Source organism: Macrotis lagotis, chromosome X (assembly GCF_037893015.1).
Source record: "Macrotis lagotis isolate mMagLag1 chromosome X, bilby.v1.9.chrom.fasta, whole genome shotgun sequence".
Lineage (NCBI taxonomy): Eukaryota > Metazoa > Chordata > Mammalia > Peramelemorphia > Peramelidae > Macrotis > Macrotis lagotis.
The window spans coordinates 582,449,727-582,470,852 of NC_133666.1; the positions used below are offsets into that span (position 1 = coordinate 582,449,727).

Here is a 21,126-nt window from a genome sequence, read left to right on the forward strand (position 1 = left end):
TTGGGACTTTTCTATTCAGTTAATAATAAAAATGTTGCATGTTGAGATATAAGACTTTAATTCTTAGACTTTAAAATGTGGGAGCTTTTCTGGATGACTAAGATGAGATGGCAAAATCTCCACTAAGGAACAGCATCAGAAAGACTTAAATTTGGGGACAAAGTCTCGAAAGTCTAGAAAAGAGATTTGGGGGCATATTAGTAATGAAGGAAAAATATTGGGGGGAGTGATCTAGTATAGGATTGCAGAATATATGAGTGAATTCACAGAAAGACTGATTCTTAACTCAGAAGAATTAGGGAGAAAAAGTTTATTCATGCATTATTGTAGATGTTATTGCTCAATATCCTTATTATTTCAATATCCACAGTAATGCTAGATTTCTTAGGGAAACCTATGAAAAAAGCTAAGAAAGAGAATGAGAGAGAGAGAGAAAATAAAGGCAGTTGCAAGCTTACAAGCTATAAATCACAGTCATGGAACTCTGCAAAGAAAAGTTAGGACAATTATAAGAATTCTACAGCTAGGCTGATCAGCAGAGGCAGTAGCAGCAAAGAAAAAGTACCATAAAGAGGGAGAACAGCATGAAGGAGAGAAATTAGGGACAGTTGCAAGGTTGTTGCAACTGGGCTGATAACAGTAGAAACCAACAGGCAACTGAGTTGAATCAGCATCCAAGAGGAGTAAGGCCAAAGTTTTTATAGGGAAAGAGCTGGGGAAAAGTGTGAAAGAGGAATTAGGGTATTGCTAGGGAGGGATTAAAGAGTGGGTAAAGTATAGACTTTGAATGTCCTAAGGGGTCAATTTAGTGTCTTTAAGTAGTTTCTATAAGATAGTCAATGGAATAGGAATGGAGTTGGTAACCCAAAGACTTCATCCTTTCGGCCTAGATCAGGGATTTATTATTTTGTTGATGGATGACAGGAACTTGTCTTATGCCTGGGGACAGGAATTTACAGTCCTTGTACTTCACTGAATTTACAGAGCCAAGTACTTCACTGAAGTTCATTGACCTCATCAGATTGACAACAGATCAAAAAGAGGTCACAAATGAAAGATGGATTAAATTTATTCTTTTTTTGGCCTCAGAAGTCAGAAGTGGAATAATTGTTGAAAAATTGTAAAGAAGTAAATTTAATATTGATATCAGGAAAAATTGCCAAGAATGAGAGGCATTCCAAAGTAGAATGGTTACCTAGGGAAATGTTATGTTAAATTTTTTGGGGGGAGGGGGGTCTTCAAACAAAGATGTGTTGCGTGTGTGTGTGTGTGTGTGTGTGTGTGTGTGTGTGTGTGTGTGTGTATGGTAGTAGAGATTCTTTCCTTGGGAGTGAGTTGAACTAAATGGCCAATAAAGTCTCTTCAAAATCTTTAATTCCCTGTTTCTATAAGTTTAAAATTTTAGGTCTCTTAGTGTGGTAAATTTTGCCACAGAGATGAGTAAGATTCCTCCTACTCAGAGGCCAAGAGTTGGTGCAATAAGAATAGAATGTGTAACAAGTAACTAGGGACCCAACCCTAGACAAGCAGGAAGGGTACTCAAGCTCCTAAAAATCCACATGTACTCTTACTGACAGCAAGGGAGAAGTGTCCAAATTAAGGAGAGTATGTTGGTACTGTTCAGGAGTCTGGCTGCTGGGTTTGGTGCCAAGGAGAATGTGCAGACTGATTAGGAAAGTAGGCCGGGAAACCAAACATTACAGTTAATAAGTCAGGGATTGTAATCTCCAGATCAGCAAGAGTGAAAGAGGACCAAGTGTGCTGTGATATTGAGAAACTCATTGGGCACCCTCAGATCCATCTATCATTCTTGCCACAAAAACAAGGGAGATTAGCACCATATCTAAGCAAAAAGGGAAGGCAAACAGATGCCCGTATCCATTTAGTATTTGGAACCAATATAAGAAAAATGTTCAGAAAAGTGAAGTTTAGCATTTGTCAGGAACTAACTGTGAAGAAGGTCCTGTAAATTGAATTAAAATTAATTACTTTGAGGGAAAAGAGACTTAACTACTTACATGTTATATGGTTGGTTGGTTCTTGTCCTTTCTTATTGAAGAAGATCAAAGCAACACCCCTATGTTAGAGACAAGGTACAAGTGTGTCCAACTGTGGCTGATCAGACCAGTATGAGCTCAGAATGCTCTACCACAAGGCTGGGCACAAATAATCCATGTGAACACCTGGGGTGGGTTCTATAAACCTACACATCTCATGTTTCCTTTGAGTTCCTTCCATCCTGCTTTGCTTATAGAGAACAACAACCTCTCTAAGGAAGGTTCACTATGCTGGCCTGGGTCTCCCATGCTGCACATCAATTCCAAAATTCTTAAGAGAGAGAGAGATCTTCAGAATGACCTTTTCTGAAGCCCCTGTGAGCATTTGTCCTGTGTCGGTTTTCTATAAAATAGTCTTTTTTGGCAAGTAAGGATAAACTGTACAAAGTCACTAGTTTCACTTTTTCCTCCAGAGTCATCTGGATCCAGTGGCAAAGTATAGATCAGGATGACTACAGATGGCCCTGGATGCAGTGGGAGACCTTGACTTTTTTCAGCTAAGGTCTTTCCAGTTCTTAGTTTGACTGAGCCAATGCCCATTCAGTGATTAGGGCTAAGTAAGAAATGAGGCAAAGAATGGCCTCTTACCTGACCAGAAAAAAAATCAATCTTGTAGTAGAAGACCCTCAGAGTTTCTGGCCAAAACAGAAACAATTACTATTTACATTCAACCTGAGTTATCTGGACCCAAATGATGACCAAATTGGGGTTGGTCTGGGACCTATTGTTGACCAATCAATGAAAGCCACAGTGATTTGAGGGTAGGCATGATCTTTAATGAAGAAATCTAGCTGTGAGTTTTCATTGATCAATATTTACTTTGTGAAGATAACCTGCAGGTAACGGTATGATTTCCTATGTGGAGTGAGGGAGAGAAAGGAGGAAAGGAAAGGAAAAAAGAAAGAAGAGAGGAAAGGGAAGGGAAAAGGAGGGGAGGAGAGGGAAAAAGAGGTGTTGTTATAGATATGAAATGAAAGTATTATGTAAATGTTCCTGATGCTTGCTTGTGCTATAAATATAATTAAGCAAAATGATCAGCCTCAAAGGGCATCCATTCTAATGGTAGAACATGAACTGGAAAAGGGATAGTAGATAGTAGAGGAAGGAGAAAGGAGTGGCCAGTGAGGAAGAGAAGAGAAGGGTGTTAGACTAGATGGATAGAGGATCTTTTCATAGGTGCCTTCTCTTTTCCCTTCTCTCTCTAAATCTGAAATTCTATCATCTTATGATCCTTCACTTTTAAAAAAATTGATTTCCTTTTTTTTCAATTCCAAGAGAAAAATCTAAGTGAAATGATACATTTGTGATCATGAATACATATGTGTGGTATGGTGGAAAAGTAATAGGATTTAGGTTTAAATTCTAATTCTGCTGCTCAATAATTTTTCAACCATGGTTAAGTCATTTATCCTATCTGAACCTCAGGTTCTTAATTCTTTAGTTAGGATATTTATTTGTATTTCCTATCTCACTAGGGAGGAGAACATTCTATATAATTCAAAGCATCATGTAAGCATAGTTTTTCCCATTGTTGTAGTTGGCTTATAATTCAGTTCAATAAACATTTATCAAGCACCTAACAGGAATGAAACACTGTTATAGGGTGTTGAAACTATAAAGATGAAAAACAACATAGTAGTTCTTGATATAAGAAAGTATATCTAGTAGAAGGAATGACAGATGTACACACAGAAAGCTCTAATATAGATTATAAAATGATTAAGACTGTGGGAAGATATGAGTTAATATAATTTCAAGCAATGTCATGTAGCCAGAAAATGGTCATTAGAAATAGTCACTCTTGTGAACCAAGGTGTTGAGAATGCCTTAAGTGTTGGGAAATTTATAAACATTGTATCTGATAATTCAAATAATTCGATAGGTGAACAATACCAAATAACTGAAATAATTCCAAAGGCAGTCATTCCATACATCATGGAAAAGTTATTAGTTACTACTGATCCTTCTAGTCACAGTTCTAAAAGTACATATAATTTATTTAAGATTCTTGATGATAGGGATTGCTTTACTTTGTGTCTTTGTATCTCCAGGTCACATATCCATGTGCAGCATATAATAGGAGCTTAAGTAATGCCTACTGATTGGTTGAGGACAAAACTGTCATTGAATATGCATATATATATATACATATATATATGTATATATATATAAAACCTGTTCTAATAATGTCTGTTGCTATATGGAACACCATCTAATACTGAACTTAGACCCAGATGAATTTTTCATTTGGATTTATCATTTCAGAAAATCTTTACTGATTATAGCCTTGTTTTAATCTTCGTTCTGAGACTTTTCTACAGTTTTTCCACAGCCTAATTGTCTGTTCAGCAGATCAGATGCAATAATTCTGGCATATAGGGTCCCTTTGAATTATTTATATTATAATTGATTTATAATTATATATTTCATGTATATTTTAATAATAATTATATATTTATATAATTATATATTGAATTATAATTGATTTATAACTATGAAAACCTTCATTTTATTAACAGAGGTCTGTTAAATGGAAAAGAAATATGAATTGGTTTGGATTTTTATGGGACTGAATCACCAAAATAAAACACAGACTTTTCTGACAGTTCCAAGTTTTTAGTGGAAATTCAAACTTTGCAAACCTTAGTCACTTGTTTGTTTATTTTTGTTCTGACAGCTATAATTCGTGTCTTTAGCAGATATGTGATAATGTTATTTTATAAGGAAATGTCAGATGCAATCATTTATGATTGTGTATTATTTGTAGTGTGCCAACACTACACACTACATGTGCTGCTGTAAGTGCTTTGCAAATATTGTCTCATTTGATCCCCGTGATAATACTGGAAGGAAGATACTGCTATTAGTTAACATTAGTTAACAGATGGGGAAATTGAGGCAAACAGAGGTTAAGTGACTTGCCTAGGGTCACACAACTAGTGTTCGGTGACAAATTTGAATCAAGTCTTCTTGAGTCCAGACCAGGGCTCTGTGCCTGTGGCCCAGAGGCTCTTTTGTTCTTGAACAACTTTTCATCTCCCCTCCATGTGCCCTTACACAGTCTCTTCGCTATGTGGGAAATACAAGTTATTCTCTCTACCTCTTAGACTCCTTAGTTTTCTTTACTTTCTTAATTTCTTCGGGTGCTAATGCTTTCCCAGAAATCAGCCTGCAGATGTTTTGTTCATACCTACATGGATACATGTTGTCTTCTCTATAGACTGTTCTTGTGATCAAGAACTTTAATTTTTATCTGAACATCTTCCGTACTTAGCATAGTATCTAGCAGTTATTATTTGTCTTTCATTCTCCAAGAAGACCATGATATCAGGGAAATGATGGCATGACATGCAAGTGAATTGGATATGAGTGAGAGGTGTTGTGCAAAGTCACCAGTCTCATTTTCTCCTCCAGAACCATCTGGGTCTAGTGAGATATGGATCAGGATAACTGAAGATGGACCAAGATATAGTGGAAGACTTTGGCTTTTTAAAGCTAGGTCTTTCCCAGGTCACAATTTAACTGAAGCCAAGTTTATTCAGTCATTAAGATTAGGTAAGAGTGAAGTGAGACAAAGAGGCAAAGAATGATCACTTCTAAAAAACAAATTAAACTGGGAGGAGAAGACCCTCAGGATTGCTGACCAAAGCAGGAACAATTTTTAAAAGGCCAAGGTCTCCCAATGCATCCAGGGTCAACTTCAGTTGTCCTGATTCATTTCTGGTCACTGAACTCAGATGTCCCTGGAGGAGAAAGTGAAGCTGGTGACTTTGCATAGTACCTACTCACTTAAATTCACTTGACTTGCATGGCATAACCTCCTATGTTAAGATAAATAATAACAACCAACACTTACTAGGTACTTTCTGTTGATTCATTGATTGAAAGCAGGAACTTGTTCCTCTGTGTGTTTATGTGGTGAGTGGAATTTTTTTAATTAAAGATTTGGTCTCATCAGCTTCCATGGGCTCAAAGATCATCTCTATCCATATGATTATCAGGTCTATTTATATAGCTCTAACACTTTCTTCTTTGGGCAGCTAGGCAGAACAATGGATAGAGTATGAGGTCTGAAGTAGGAAGACCTGAGTTCAAATGTGACCTCAGACTAATACATTGTGTGACCCTGGGTGAGGCACTTAACCTAGTTGCCTCAGTTTCCTCATGTATAAAATGATCTGTAGAAGGAAATGGCAAACCACTTCTTTGCCTAAGAATTTGCCAAATGGGGTCCCTAAGAATTAAGCATGACTGAAATGACTAAGCAGCAACAACAACAAAAACATATACATACATATACCTACATATACACATAATTTTGGTGGGGATGGTAAAATTTTAAACTTACTCTGAAATTTTTCTCCCATTAGTCCCTTTCCCTATCCTTGTACTTCTTTGACTATTGAAAGCCTTAAAAACCTCTAGTAAATATTTTGCCTTTTCTAAATAGAATTCTAATGGTGCTTGTCTCAACAGGTTTATCAGGTGTCAAAGGAGAAAAAGGAAACCCAGGCATTGGAAACCAAGGGCCCAGAGGCCCCCCTGGACCTGCAGGTAAGATACCCCCAAATTCAGTAAACCAGATGAATCTTAAATTTCTCCATTTTTTTTTTTTGTCATTCCTGCGGGAAGCTGTAATGTCTATTTCCAGAACTCCCTTGTCTTTTCTCTATTTCTTATTCAAATGATTAGGATATTCGGAGTTGTATATAGGGCAAGCTGACATGCTTCTTTTCATTTTGGAACTGCACTGGCTTATTTCTGTGATGTGATTTTTGTCTTTGCCAAATTTCAATTTTTCCTCATTTATATTGCTTTCTATATATTCTTCTTGTCTTCTGATGATAGAATATGCTCTCCAGGTTAGAAATAGACAATGTTATGTCTTCAGTGAATTAAAAGCATTATAGTGTTTTATTTTTGGCTCTGACAATGGTTTGGAAAAAACACTTGAGAAGGAATGAACTTAATACATTTTGGAGTAAAGCAGATTTCCTAATTATTCAGTTTTAAAGATTTCATGCCTAATTGGAGATTTCTTGAGCCAGGAGAGACTAGTACCAATTAATCTATCTATTTAACAAATTTTTATTAAGTGCCTATTATCTTTTAAGCTTTGTGCCTTTATATAAAGAACTACTATGTTGTTTTTCATTTTTATAGTTTCATTTTTTCTTTCTGGTCCTCAATGTAGACATCTATAAAGTGGGAGGGATTGATTAAATGACCTTAAAAATCCCTTCTACCTTTAGAATGTTGTAACACTAATTGGCCTTACATGGAATTGTAAAGATAAAATAAGGTGATTTAAGTAAATGCTTACTTTTTGAAACTATAAAATGCTATGTGAATGACTATTAATAATTCTATATAGAACATGTGTGTTATTACTATGGATGAAAGTTTATTTTTTTTAAATTTGGTAGTTCAGTAGATCAAGTGCTAGGTCTAAACTCATGAAGAATCATCTTCCTGAGTTCAGATGTGGCCTCAAACAATTACTAGCTGTGTGATCCTGGACAAGTAATTTAACCTTGTTTGCTTAAGTTTCCTCATCAGTAAAATGAGCTGGTGAAGGAAATGCAAGCCAGTCTAGTATCTTTGCCAAGGAAATCCAAATGGGTCATTTCCTTTTAAGAATTCCCCCATTTTTTTCATCTGAGTAAGTGTATAAATCTGAGTGACAATATAAATAATATTTGTCATGGCTGATGGTTACCAAAATATTGGATTAAAATTTGGGAATATTTGTGTTTGTTTGCCTGAGATTCTTATTTATAAGAACTAGAAAAACAACTATTTACTCGATCAGAATACATTTCTTTCTCTTAAGTTGAGTTAAGAATGAGTTTTGCTTTTTGCTGTCCTGAAATGATTTAGACATTTGCTCAAAGGCAGAAGGGAGTCTCATGGGTATCTTTATTGTATTTTCAATTAGCAAGGATTGAATTAGGAAGAAGTAGATGCAAAGTGAAGAGCATTTATGTGTAGCGAAGAGATATATGAAGAGTAGGCTTATTTCCATTAGCAGCTTTAGTTTACTTCCCTAAATAATATGAATGTTAACAGTCAATCTAATTGTTCATTTGTGTTTTCATAGGACCTGCAGGTGAGGGTCGAACTGGTAGCCCTGGGCCACAAGGTTCACCTGGTCCACGAGGTCCACCTGGTCACCTAGGTGTACCTGGGCCACAGGGACCTTCAGGTCAACCTGGCTACTGTGACCCTTCTTCCTGTTCCAGTTATGGTGTGGGAGGTGAGTATGGTCCACAATGATGGTGGTAATGGGTCCATGTGTTGTGAGGGAGGGAGAAAAAAGACATTGAGCAAAGGTGAGAGGGATATCTAATTTAAGTTTAACAAAGGCATAATCATCTGGGGAGATGTCCTGAATGCTCTAAATTATATATACTAGGGAAATAAGTAACCCCTACAAAAAATTTACAAAGATAGAAGATTGAAAATAGCAAATTTCAAGGTCCTCTCCCCACTTCCCAATCATTGACTATTCAGGGAAGTAATTGGAGGCACTGATTTTGTAGTTGATAGAATTGGTAGGAATCTTATACTTCATCTGTTACTGCCACTTTCATATGGTCATGGTGTCTTGGAAAGAATGTTCACATTGGAGGAGAGTCTTTCACCTGTTTGTTAGCATAATGAACAGAATTTCTTAGTTTCACTCATGGGATTCATTTACAACTACTATTACCACTTCTTCTACTATACTACTACTACTACTACAGCAACTACTACTATTATATCTATCTATATGTGTATATATATATATATTTATTAGGGGAATAAGAATAATTTTAGCAAGAAGCAAAATTATTAATACAATAACCTCTCCTCATTACTAACTACTAAAGTAAGATCCTGATAAGTAATTGTTTTCCTTAAATACTTCCATCAAATGCATGTTGTCAGATGATATGCTGTGCAGATAAATGCTTTCAGGCATCATTTCACAAATGAATCCTTGTAAGGACTTCACTGCTAAGGTTATGGAGAAAAGAGAAAAGTACTTGCTGGACGTGAATATAATGGCAGGACTGTTAACTTGGTAACCATATTCCAGAATGGAGCTTGTCTGATGTCTTTTTCTTTGTTGTTCATCTTTTCCTACCCTTGTTCCCTCACCTCCTCGGACTGCCATTTTGTCTTTAAAGACGTGATCCCTTACAATGATTACCAGCACTGAAGCCAAAGCCTTCCATTCTGGTTGTATTCTTCCCTTGCATTTGGCCATGGATTCAGAACTGCCATATTGACCGCCACCACCAAAGCTTGACCTAGTAGTTGTTGCACAGTGTCCTCACATCACTAAATGAGATTACCCATCACATTTTCCCTCTTCCCTAACCCCCACTCCTCCCATGCCTTTGTCTTCTCCACATCATTTAGCAATATAATGAGGAAAAACTGAAATTTGGCAAAGACAAAATCACATCACAGAAATAAGACAGTGCAGTTCCAAAATGAAAAGAATCATGTCAGCTTGCCCCATATACAACTCCCCCTTAAAAAAAATCATTGAGGAAACACACATATAATCAGATTAATGAAATGTGGTGTCTGATCTTTGCTACTCAACACTTGCCTGAAGTATGCAGGTATGATGCATTCTTTTTCTTTCCTGGTGATGGTTTTCTGATAACACTGAGTTATCTGGTAATGATTTGGGTCTTTCTACATGCCTTCCCCACTTTTCCACTCTTCTTCTGCCTTATTGCTTTCATAATACTGCTAAATGTTTTCAGTGTTCCTTTTTATAAATTAAAGGGATACTTTGTTGGCTGTGACACCAGTTTCCTAATGACTGCTCTAATATTTTGCTTTTTTTCCTCTTTTGCTAATCATCTTGGTGGTGGTGGTGGGTAAAGGTAGACACAGTAATCCAAGTGGTCAAGATATCCCTTGAATTTAATTATAACATAACTCATTCAATCCATGGCCCTGAGAACCTATGATATTGTGGGGAACAGAATTTATGGTTCCTGGGTCCTGTCCTTGGCTAGTCTCATACCCCTAGTCTTCCTATCCAGCACCTGATCCTGATCAACCAGAGTTCACACCTGTCCAAGAGGATTTGGAAGACTTGATCTGATGGCCCCAGGAACCGATTATTCCAAAAGGAACTGGAAAATCCATTAAAAGAACTCTTAAGGCATTGTTATTAAAGGAGAATGTTAGTTTGTGATTTTTATGGTTCATTTGTAAAGCTCTTACTCAGTAAATAGACTAATTTGTCCTCTTAGAAAAAAATTGCAGGGTGATATAGTTATGATTATTTTTGTTTAATAATAATGAAAACCAAAAACGATCATCCTCTTACTCTGGGGAGTAAGAGCAAAATAAAACAAAATAAAACCTACAAAGATCTTTACATTGACTAAAGAATGATGCTTTTTTTGACTGCTTTAAATGTGTGTCAGATTATTCATGTTTTATTAGGAAGGTATCAGCAAAGAATGCAAAATCCATTTCCAACATAGGAAGCTGTCTTTTGCTCTAATAGACAATTTGAAATAACGGAATTGTATGGTCTCAATTTGATTACAATTGGTCCCCAGGAGAAATATGTAAAAGTGTTCCTCAGGGACTCAATAAATGAGACTGTTAGAAAGACCATATCTGCTAAGGGAAGGCTGTCAGGAAATCCCCATTTTGCATTATGGGTCAATTCAACCCTAATTTGCCTAGATATCTTTTACCAGACTCTCAGAACTAAGGATTGATTAGTACCTCTTTGAAGTCAGTGGTTTTGCAAACAAATATTCTTTTTTGTGCTCTGAGAAACAAATTGTTATACTAAAAAAAAGTTATACTAAAAAAGTGACCCTTCCACAATCTAAAGAGATATATTTAATAAAAGAATTCCCTAGTTTTTGGTTGCTGGGATTTCTTCATTGCATCTACATGGATTTGTGTGAACACACAGATAATTTATTGTTTACCTATTTCCATTCTGTTTTGTAAGCAAATAAAAGCTGTAAACTATATTTGAATGGACTTGTCTCAATTTATTTTTATTTAAACTTCATATTTGAATCATCTTGACCTGCTTGCAATTTTTCTTTATCCTTTTTTGTCCTCATACTCTTATACTTTTAAACTTCTTTTTGACCTGAATCTGTGATTTAATTGGTATAGGAAATTCTCATTAAGGAAGTTCTTTCTGCCAATGGGTATAGATACATGATCTGCAAATTTATTGTTTTAGCAAATTTCCTGTTACTGAGAGTGACTTCCTTAGGTTGACCTAGCTAATATGACCCAAAAATAGGACTTCAATTCAGATCAGACTGATTTCCAGACTGGCTCTTTCATCATTTTGCTTATGTCTTGAATTAATTTCTTTTACTTTATCAGTGGGAGAAAATATCATAGAAACAAATTACCTCCAATTTCTTTTTGTATCTGATAATTTTCATTATAAAATATTCTCAATATCGACTAATATTTCTCAAATGTAGACAATGATTTATTAAAAAAAAACTACAGTGAGTATAGTTTTTCTTAAGGACAACACGTAGTTTTCATCTGTTGGTAAAAGAACTTTGTCCCTCTATACTATTTATTTCCCACTGGCTTTCTTATCTTATTTCACTTTTTTGCAAAACTGGAACAACATCTTGCCTACTGAATAAATACTAGATTTCTCTGCATTATCCTTATGCAAAGTGATATAGTTTAAAATTTTGTATTTGTTGATGATTCTATAAAACCACCTTTTCCCATTTAGATGTGCAACAATGCATTATTTCAATTTAAATGAGTGCAATGAATGATGGAGCTATTTAGAGGCTCTACTTTCTGTTTCTTTGGAAGAAAATATGGGAAGAATAAAAGAAGAGAAAAAAGAGTCAAATAGGAAGAAAATCTTATTGGTGACTTGGATGGAATTGGACTAAAGTATATCAGAAGTTTAATCTGAGAAGGAGAATTTAAGGAAAATATGAAATACAATATCCAAATCTAAATCCTGGTCCAGATTTTTCAACTAAATTCTTAAAGAAGCAAAATACAGAACAGTTAAGAAGATACACACACACACACACACACACACACATACACACACACACACACACACACACACACACACACACACACGGCTTTATTTAAGACAAATAAAAAAAGGTGAAGGAAAAGATAGTTGACAAGAAATGTAAGCAAACGTGTGGAGTAAATCATCGTTGTTCAGTCATATTCAGTTGTGTCTGATTCTTTGATACCATTGGGATTTTCTTGGTAAAGATACTGGAGTGGTCTACTATTTTCTTCTCCAGGTTATTTTACAGATGAGGAAACTGAGGCAAGCAGGGTTACATAACTTGCCCAAAGTCACAGATAAGTGCCTGAGGTCATATTTGAACTCAGGAAGATAAGTCTTCTTGACTCTAGTCCCAGTACTCTATCCACCCAATTGCTCTAAGTATAAATAAGAGTAGATTAGTAGGTGGGGAAAATTGGCTCTAAAAGTTTTGACCCAGTGCCTAGACTGAGGTGTAAAGATTCAGATAGTTTCAAGAAATAAGGCTGAAAATCTCAACCATTGTGAGAAATTTCTGCCACAGTTGAACGATTAAAACCTGTGTTACAAATGGAGGATGATCTGTGTTCCAAAAGGCACTAGAAGAATGGTTTTCCATACTCCATGTTGTTAAAAGGAAGAAGAATTCCTAGAGGAAACAGAAGCAAGGTTTCAATGAGGGCTAAGGGAATGGAGAGATCTGAAGGGGAGGAAGGGAGACTGATCCTTTTCAAATTTATGGGAAATGGAACATTAAAGGAGAAAAGGAAGGAAAGGACACCTCCACCAATTACAGCTTAACTGTGTAGTTTAGGCTCTTCCCGAAGAGAAGAGACTTGGCTGCTCTGAGGAAGATAAAGGCATTCATCCTCCCAAGAATGATTTAGCAGAGTCCCAGAAACCCTCAGGTGAGACATCATCTAGGAACAGGTAGAAGAGGGAAGAGTAGAGGCTCAGAAGTAGCTGAAGCAATGGTTCGTTGACCTAATAAAAAGTCTCAGGAAGAGGGAACCCAGACCCTCAAGTTCACTTTTCCTTTCCCAAATAGTGGGGTTACCCAGATGCTCCTAACTACATTGCTATCATGGTCCAGATGTTGGTGTGCTCTGTTCATGGTGGAATACATTTCATTTACAGAAAGAAACTTATATAATTTTATGACATATAATCTTGATTTAGGATGTTTTAGCTACATGGGCAACACGTTCCAGTTTCATTTAAGCTCTTCACAATCAACAAAAATCTACCTTTTTTTAGACATTCCATATTACTCTCCTTCCTACCTTGTTTACCAGCTAAACTGGCTTCCTTGATTTTCACTGGGGTTCTGCACAGTCTAACTCATATTCCTGGTATGTACTCCTTGTCAATGTTCCTTTAGAATTTTCTAAGGAAAACTTCCTGAACTTTCAGGCTATTGGGTTCATTCTTCCCTCAGATTACCTTGTATTTAAGCATCTATGTTCACATATTCTCCAAGAAGCAACTAGGTGACAACTAATGGATAGAGCATGGGCCTGTAGTTGGGAGGACCCTAGTTCAAATATTGCCTCAGACCCTGGGCTAGTCCTTTCAGTTTCAATTGCACAATAAAAATAACAATAGCACTTACTACTGAGGGTTGTTATGAAATAACACAAATAAGATAATATGTATAAAGTATTTTGTAAACCTTAAAGCATGTATAGTTGCTAATAATATCATTGAAAGCAGAAAATGTTTACCATTTTTTATTTTGTATCACTGACACCTAGCCAACATAGTGCCTCTAGTAGAAAAGATGCTTAAGGGGCAGCTAGGTGGCATAGTGGTCAAATCTGACCTCAGACACTTAATAATTACCTAGCTGTGTGGCCTTGGGCAAGCCACTTAACCCCATTTGCCTTGCAAAAACTTAAAAAAAAGATGCTTAATAAAAGTTTTTGGCTCTGCCTGTGTGGTCTAGATACAAAGTATTACAATGCAAAATTTAATTTAGAGACCACAAATTTACATAAACCAAAATTTGTGTTCAAAGTAGAACTTCTGGTTTTTGAATTCTTTTGTGTTGGAAAGAGTAAGAGTTAAGAGAATCCTTTTGCCAGAAAGTCTTCACGTGATTGGATTTTGTTAGTTACAGCCTCTTAAGAAATCATTATCATTATTACTATCATTAAAGTTTTCTTACTGTACAGTTTCATAAGTACATGTTAACATGAGCTTTGAAGTTATAAATACATAAGTATATGAATTATATACATGTATATATATACATCTCCATATGATGGTTTTGATTAGAAAATTTACTCCCAGATGTAAAGTTTTATCACAAAATTCTAGAAGCTTATTATAATATGTTCACTTTAATAGTTTAATGTTATTATCATTACAGAAAGTGCCAGAAAGCCCAGCTGTCAGAGTATGGTGCTGGGCCAGAGCTTGTATGGTATCAGTTAGACAAGAGGTTCTGCCTTTCTGGAGCTTGTAGTCAAAGAGAGAATCAACACAGACAGGGATAGAGAACATTAAAAAGCAAGGCCTCAAGTGAACAAGGTATTTACATTTGCTATAAACAAAGGGGCAAGTGCATTTTATTGGGTGATGAGTGAAACAACCTCCATGTTTAGATTACACATCCAAATATAACTGATGAATAATATTTCAATTTTTCCTCTATATTTCACTGCACAATGGAAAGCAAATGTGAACAGCTGGAACTTTTTTAACTTTAAACCATCTTCACACAAGCTAAATATAATCATGTTCTGGGACAAACACCTAATTTCCCAACCTTACTGGCAAAAGACTTTATGATGAAATCTGGAAAATTTTCAGTATTGATGTAAAGTAAATTCTATACCAGCCAAAACAATAACTAAGCCAGTTAGGAAATAACAAGCACAATTAACAGAGTCTACATAATATTTTGAGGGTTTCTCTGACACAACCTCAGTAAATAATATAAAACCTATGTGCAGTTTCCAAAATTCAGTTACCAAAGTCTTTTGCCAACTTAGGTTCAGAAGCAATATTATTTATTGTCATTATTTAAATGGGCCCAATTCCTAAACATCTGGGTGAGGGATTCATACATACATACATATACATACATACATACATACATACACACACACACACACACACATACAGGAAAATAATTCTTTTCAGATGTGAAATTCAGTTTTTTCTCTAGGCAGTCTTAGTCTATGCTTCCCAAATAGATGAACCAAGACTAGGTGGACCATCTTTCCTTGTAGAGACATACAAAGTTTCTTTGAATCACTCCAATGATTAAATTTAGGTATTGTTGGGAATAACTTTGTAATTTTTTTCCATTTACATTGGAACTGTCAAATCATCAACAAGAATACAAAAACAAAAAGAAATTAATGCCTGCCTTCTCAAGGAATTTATTGGGGTGAAGAGGGGAGAATTCTGTGATGTTCTATCCCACCAGGAGAAATTACAATAACAGAATTCATACCATCATTTTGAGAATCTGTAACATGTCAAAGATAGACTGTCATCTTCAAAGGCATGCTCTGACAGAAGTGAAAATTTTGGGTCAAGGTTGGGGACAATTTTCTTTGATGGAGGTAAGAATGAAGACTAACTCAAAAGCTGCTCTAATGACCATCACTCCACACCTCCATCAGAACAGGAATGGTCTATTACCTTAGTTCTATGTCTTGTGATTAAGTGTTTAATAAAAGCTTGGGAAATTTTGCATTCAAGCTTTCTTTCTGCCAGCAGCATCCCTGTGAAAATTTTTCTAAACCCTAGTTGTTAATGCCTAATTCTTCCTCAAATTATCTTATGTTTTCCTATCAGTGAAATAATTTTGGGAAAATTTTAGGGTATCTTTGATGGAGAATACCATCTGCATCCAGAGAAAGAATTGTGGAGTTTAAACAGAGACCAAAGTCTATTACTTTAAATTTTTTAGGAAACAGGTTGTTATCACTTGAACAAAAATATTCATAGCAGCCCTGTTTGTGGTAACAAAGAAATGGAAATCAAGTGAATGTCCATCAATTGGGGAATGGCTGAAAAAATTTTGTGTATATGTATGTTATGGAATGCTGTTGTTCTATTAGAAACCAAGAGGGATGATATTTCAGAGAAGCCTGGAAAGACTTACATGAACTGATGTTGGGCAAGAAGAGCAGAGCCAGAAGAACATTGTACACCCTAACAGCAGCATAAGGTGATGATCAACCTTAATGGACTTGGTCATTCCATCAGTGCAACAATCAGGGACAATTTTAGAGTAGCTGTGTTAGAGAATACCATCTGTATCCAGATAAAGAACTGTGGAATTTGAACAAAGACCAGTCTATTAGCTTCAATTTTTTGAAAGTGTCTTATGTGCTATGTAATTTTGCTATCTCTAAAATTTTATTTTTCTCTTCAAGTATATGATTTCTCTCTCAACAAATTCAATTTTGATCAATGTATACCATGGAAACTAAAAATTATCAGATTTCTTTCTGTGGGAGGTTGGGGGAGGGAAGGGAGGGATTAAGTGTAAAATTCAAAACCTTACAAAAAATGATAGGTAGAAACTACTATTGTATATAATTGAAAAACAAAATATTTTTTAAAAAGAAAGGTTGTCTTATATACTAAATAATTATGCTATTTCTAATATTTTATTTTTCATCAAGGATTTTTTTTCTCTTAACACATTCAATTTTGATCAATGTATGGCATGGAAACAATGTAAAGATTATCAGATTGCCTTCACTGGGGGGGAGGGGAGGGAAGGGGGGGGAAGGGTAAAATTCAAAACCTTACCAAAAATAGATCATGTTAAGTTGTGGTTATTGCATACAATTGGAAGACAAATAAAATCTTTATATAAGTAAAAAATTATCTTATGTTGACTTGTCTCTATATTTTTCACCTGCCTTGTCACCTAGGTTGTAAGCTTGAGGGCAGGGACTTAGATGTTTTTCTTTATACCTCCAGTACTTGAAACAGTCCCTCACACATTAATTAATGCTTGTTGAAGGGAATTGATCCATAGAGTCATATGATGTTAACTTTAGAAGGAACTTTAAAGATCATATGTCCAATTGTTTCATTTTATAAATGAGAATATTGCGACTAGAAATTCTAGGGCTACTTGCCAGTCTTAGGATAATAAAGTGAATAAAATATCTAAACCCTTAAAGATTTTACTGCTAAGAATATAGGATTCTCTTCAAGCTTATATTAAGCTCCCACCATGTACCAAGGGTGTTAGAGATACAAAGAAAAACATCTAAGTCTCTTCCTTCAAGGAGGTCATCACTAAAAATAAAATCTTTACACTAATATATTTCTAATGATGATGCTTCTTTGTTTTCAAAGAAGACCATGACTTCAGGAAGGTGATGCCTTGACAAGTATATGAATTGAATTTGATTGAGGGGGCTGTGCTAAGTCACCAGCTTTACTTTCTCCTCCAAAGCCATCTGGGTCTAGTGGCTAGATATGAGACCGACGACTGGAAATGATCCTGAATTAGAGATAATCAGGGTTAAGTGACTTACCCAAGGTCACACAGCTAGTGTTAAATGTCTCAGGTTCTCCTGACTCTAAGGCTGGCATATATATTTATACTTGTACTTCAGGGAGTAGCAAATAACTTGAAACAAAGTGGATGATCATCAAATGATGAAAGTCTAAACAAACTGTGATATATTAATGTTTGAATTACTACTGCATTGTAAGAAACAATGAAGAGGGGCAGCTAGGTGGGGCAGTGGAGGAACCCTGGAGTCAGGAGGATCTGAGTTCAAATCCCACCTCAGACACTTTATAATTCTCTAGCTGTATGACCTTGGGCAAGTCACTTAACCCTATTGCCTTGCAAAAACAAACAAAAAAAGAAACAATGAACATGAAAAGTTCATAAAAGTATGAAAAGACTTACATGAACTGATGAAAGTAAGCTGAATGAAAACCACACACAATGCCTAAAACAATGGAAATGGAAATGGCAACTAAACCAGAGAAACAATTCTGAAAATTATATTCTGTGAAATTATGTTGATTGTTTGATCTTAGAGAAGAGATAGTGGAAGTTACCTCCTTTCTCTTCAAAAGCAGAGAACTATGGTGTCATTTAAAAAATGAAGGACAACAACCTGCCAGGTTAAGCCCTGAGGATATAAAAAAATAATAATAATGGGAAAAGATAGTGCCTATCCTTAAGGAACTCACAATCTAATGGAGACCCAAACAGGGAAATGTACAAATAACCTGTATATAAGTTAAATAGGATATAATCATCAGAGAGAAGTTAAGAAGTATTTAGAAAGGTTTTCTGTATTACAGTGATGTCAGACTCAAAGAACAGCAGATTCCTGAGGCTGCTTATTGACCTAGAAAACCACAAGTTAACATGATCTATTTTGTATTTCTACTTATTTTGTTAAGTAGTTCCCAAATGAATCTTAATCTAGTTCAAGTCTCCATTCAGTTTTGCCACCATCTACTCTGAGTTTAATACCTCTGCATAGACAATGGGATTTTAGCTTGAACTTGAAGGAAGCCAGGAGATAGACATGAGGAAAGTGTGAGAAATAGCAGAGAAAATGCCACCCATCAGGAGCAAGAAGGCCAGGGTAATTGGATTGATGAGCATCTTGGGCAGTATAAGGTGTCTGTATGAGAAACTAAATTATGAAAAGCTTTGACTTCCAAATACAGACTTTGATATTTAATCCTAGAAGTTCTAAGGAGTTACTGGAATTTATTTAGATATGGGGCATGACATGTTTGGACCTGTACTTTAGAAAAATCACTGCTGAATAGAGGATGAACTGGAGTGGGAGAGACTTTGGCAGGTAGAGCAATCAAGAAGCTATTCCAAGAGTGCAGGCATGTGATGATGAGGGTTTGCACTAGATGGTGACAATAGCAGAGGAGAGAAAGGGTCATATTGCAGAGATGTTACAAAGGCCAAATCAAAAGATTCCACAGTAATGGAGGGGAGTGAATGAGGGGGGAAGTGATACTTTCAAAAGTATTATGGAAGTTGGAAGAGGGGAGGACTTAAGACAAAAGAATATGAGTTCAGTCTTGGTCAAGATGAGTTTAAGAAGTCTAGAAGACATCCAGTTTGATATGTCTAATAGACTGTTGGAGATATAAACTGATTAGAGAGGTTAAGGCTGGATAAGTAGCTTTGAGAATCAGTAGAGTTGATAATTGAATCCATGGGAGCTGATGAGATCACCAAGTAAAATTATATCGCGGAAGAAGAGAAGGGAGAGGAATGGGAGGGGGAAAAAGGGAAGAAGATTCAGGCCAGAGCCTTGAAGGATCCTCATGGTTTGATGACTATCCAGCAAAGGAAACTGAGGAGTGGTCAGATATATTAGAAAGAAGAGAGACTAGTGTTCCAAAAATCTAGTTAGAAGAGAGTAGCAAAGAAGGGTGATCAACAGTGCCAAAAGCAGCAGATAGGTCAAGGATGAGGAGTGAGAAAAGGCAATTAAAAGGTCATTGGTAACTTTGGAGAGAATAGTTTTGGTTGAGTAATGAGTTCAGTAATTTTAATGGTTGGAAATTAGACTGTAGAGAATTAAGAAGAAATTGAGAGGTAAGGAAGAGAAGGCATTTCTTGTCTTATCAACAATTTTAGCCACAAAAAAGTAGCAAAGATATTGGACAAAGATATAATGGGCATGAGTTAGGATTTTGGAAAAGAGAGATGTGGACATGTCTGGGGGTAGTAAGGAAGGAGCCAGGAGACATAGAATACTGAAAATTGAAGAAGCTAAATGAGAGTGGGATGCAGAGAAAGCAATCTGTTGGCAGAGATAGATTGGGATAGGATCATTTGAGAAAGTAGAGGTGTTAGTCTTGGCAAGGAAAAAAATCTCCATCATGTGAGATGATGAAGGGGAGGAGATGGTGATGGGGAGCATTTGGGTGAATTGAGATGGGGGGGAAGAACTCTGGGAGAATTACCTCAATTTTTTTCAGTAAAATGTGAGACCAGGTTGGCAGCTCAAAGGACAAAGGCAGGGTAAGTTAAGGGAGGTTTGAGATAAGACTAAAAAGGTTTGGGAGAAACACTGTAAGTGGTCCTTGAGTAAAAACATTGTCTCTTAGCAGTAAGAGTAACTCTAGGATCACTGAGAGGGAGAGCAATAGAGAATCAACTTTCACTGAGGTAGGGGTATTTATTGGGATATCCCAGTCCATATTGAATCTACAGTTGAACATGAGTGCATAAGCATATATTCTTCTAGTTTATTTGACATCTATGGTTTTTGCTAAAAAAGTTAGATGTTCAAAATTTCCCCCTAAAAAGTCATTTTCCTTTAGTCTTCTGAGATTCACAGAAGAGATGGCATTCCAAGTTAGATAAGTTGGTTTAGAGCTATTTATGACAGATGAAATACTTAAAACTCTTTGATATCAATCTATAAAACCTCTGCCTTACAAGAAGACACAGGACTCTCTCCTAGAAGCTTCTTTATGCAGGCATTTAATAATTATTGACTTTGGAAGCAGAAGACAAAAGTATTGAAGCAGTTAAATTTTGAAATAAAAGTACCCTTAAATGTGTAAGAAAATTTCTGTTAAAAAAATGGTAGATATGATAGACATGTAGGTTTCTTTTAAATGCTTCGTTTATATTGGATTGACATGGAAAATTCGGGCTATCTCATCCTGGGCTGACAGATGAAAGTTGGCCGGCAGGAGGAGTCACCCACCGTCTGCCTCTGCAGACTTTTCTGGCCTGAATATTCTCCAAAGGTGAAGCACAGAGCAGCTGGGATGCTGCAAAACTACTCAACAGTTGCTTTTTAAAGGTTTTGGATGGAGTAGGAGGAATACCACTTTCTCAGAGAACTGGCCATTTTAGCTGAAAAGGGTCCTTAATGCCTGTCTTGGAAAGATCATGTACTCCTTAAATTAGGAAAATGTTGTACTTCTGGCCAATTCAAACTCAGGACTGGGGAGACTGGCAGAAAAATCTTTTCCTGACACAGGCATTACGGCCTCTCCAAGAACTTGCTACCTGTTCCACGGGGGAACTTTGGGCCAGAA

General features: G+C 36.1%; 1 protein-coding gene across 3 annotated transcripts in view; it reads left to right on the forward strand.

The window, feature by feature from the left end:
* The window catches only part of COL14A1 (collagen type XIV alpha 1 chain), a 265,288-nt gene extending 254,218 nt beyond the window's left edge, over window positions 1-11,070 (forward strand). The window contains exons 46-48 of one of the 3 annotated variants that reach the window (XM_074201475.1): window positions 6,534-6,611; window positions 8,158-8,313; window positions 9,230-11,068. In XM_074201475.1, coding sequence (XP_074057576.1) covers window positions 6,534-6,611; window positions 8,158-8,313; window positions 9,230-9,261 — 266 coding nt within the window. In that variant the 3' untranslated portion in view covers window positions 9,262-11,068. Of the gene's footprint in view, window positions 1-6,533; window positions 6,612-8,157; window positions 8,314-9,229 lie in introns of all 3 variants that reach the window. The other 2 variants (XM_074201474.1, XM_074201476.1) reach the window with 2 other exon arrangements.
* Window positions 11,071-21,126: the final 10,056 nt, after the last annotated feature.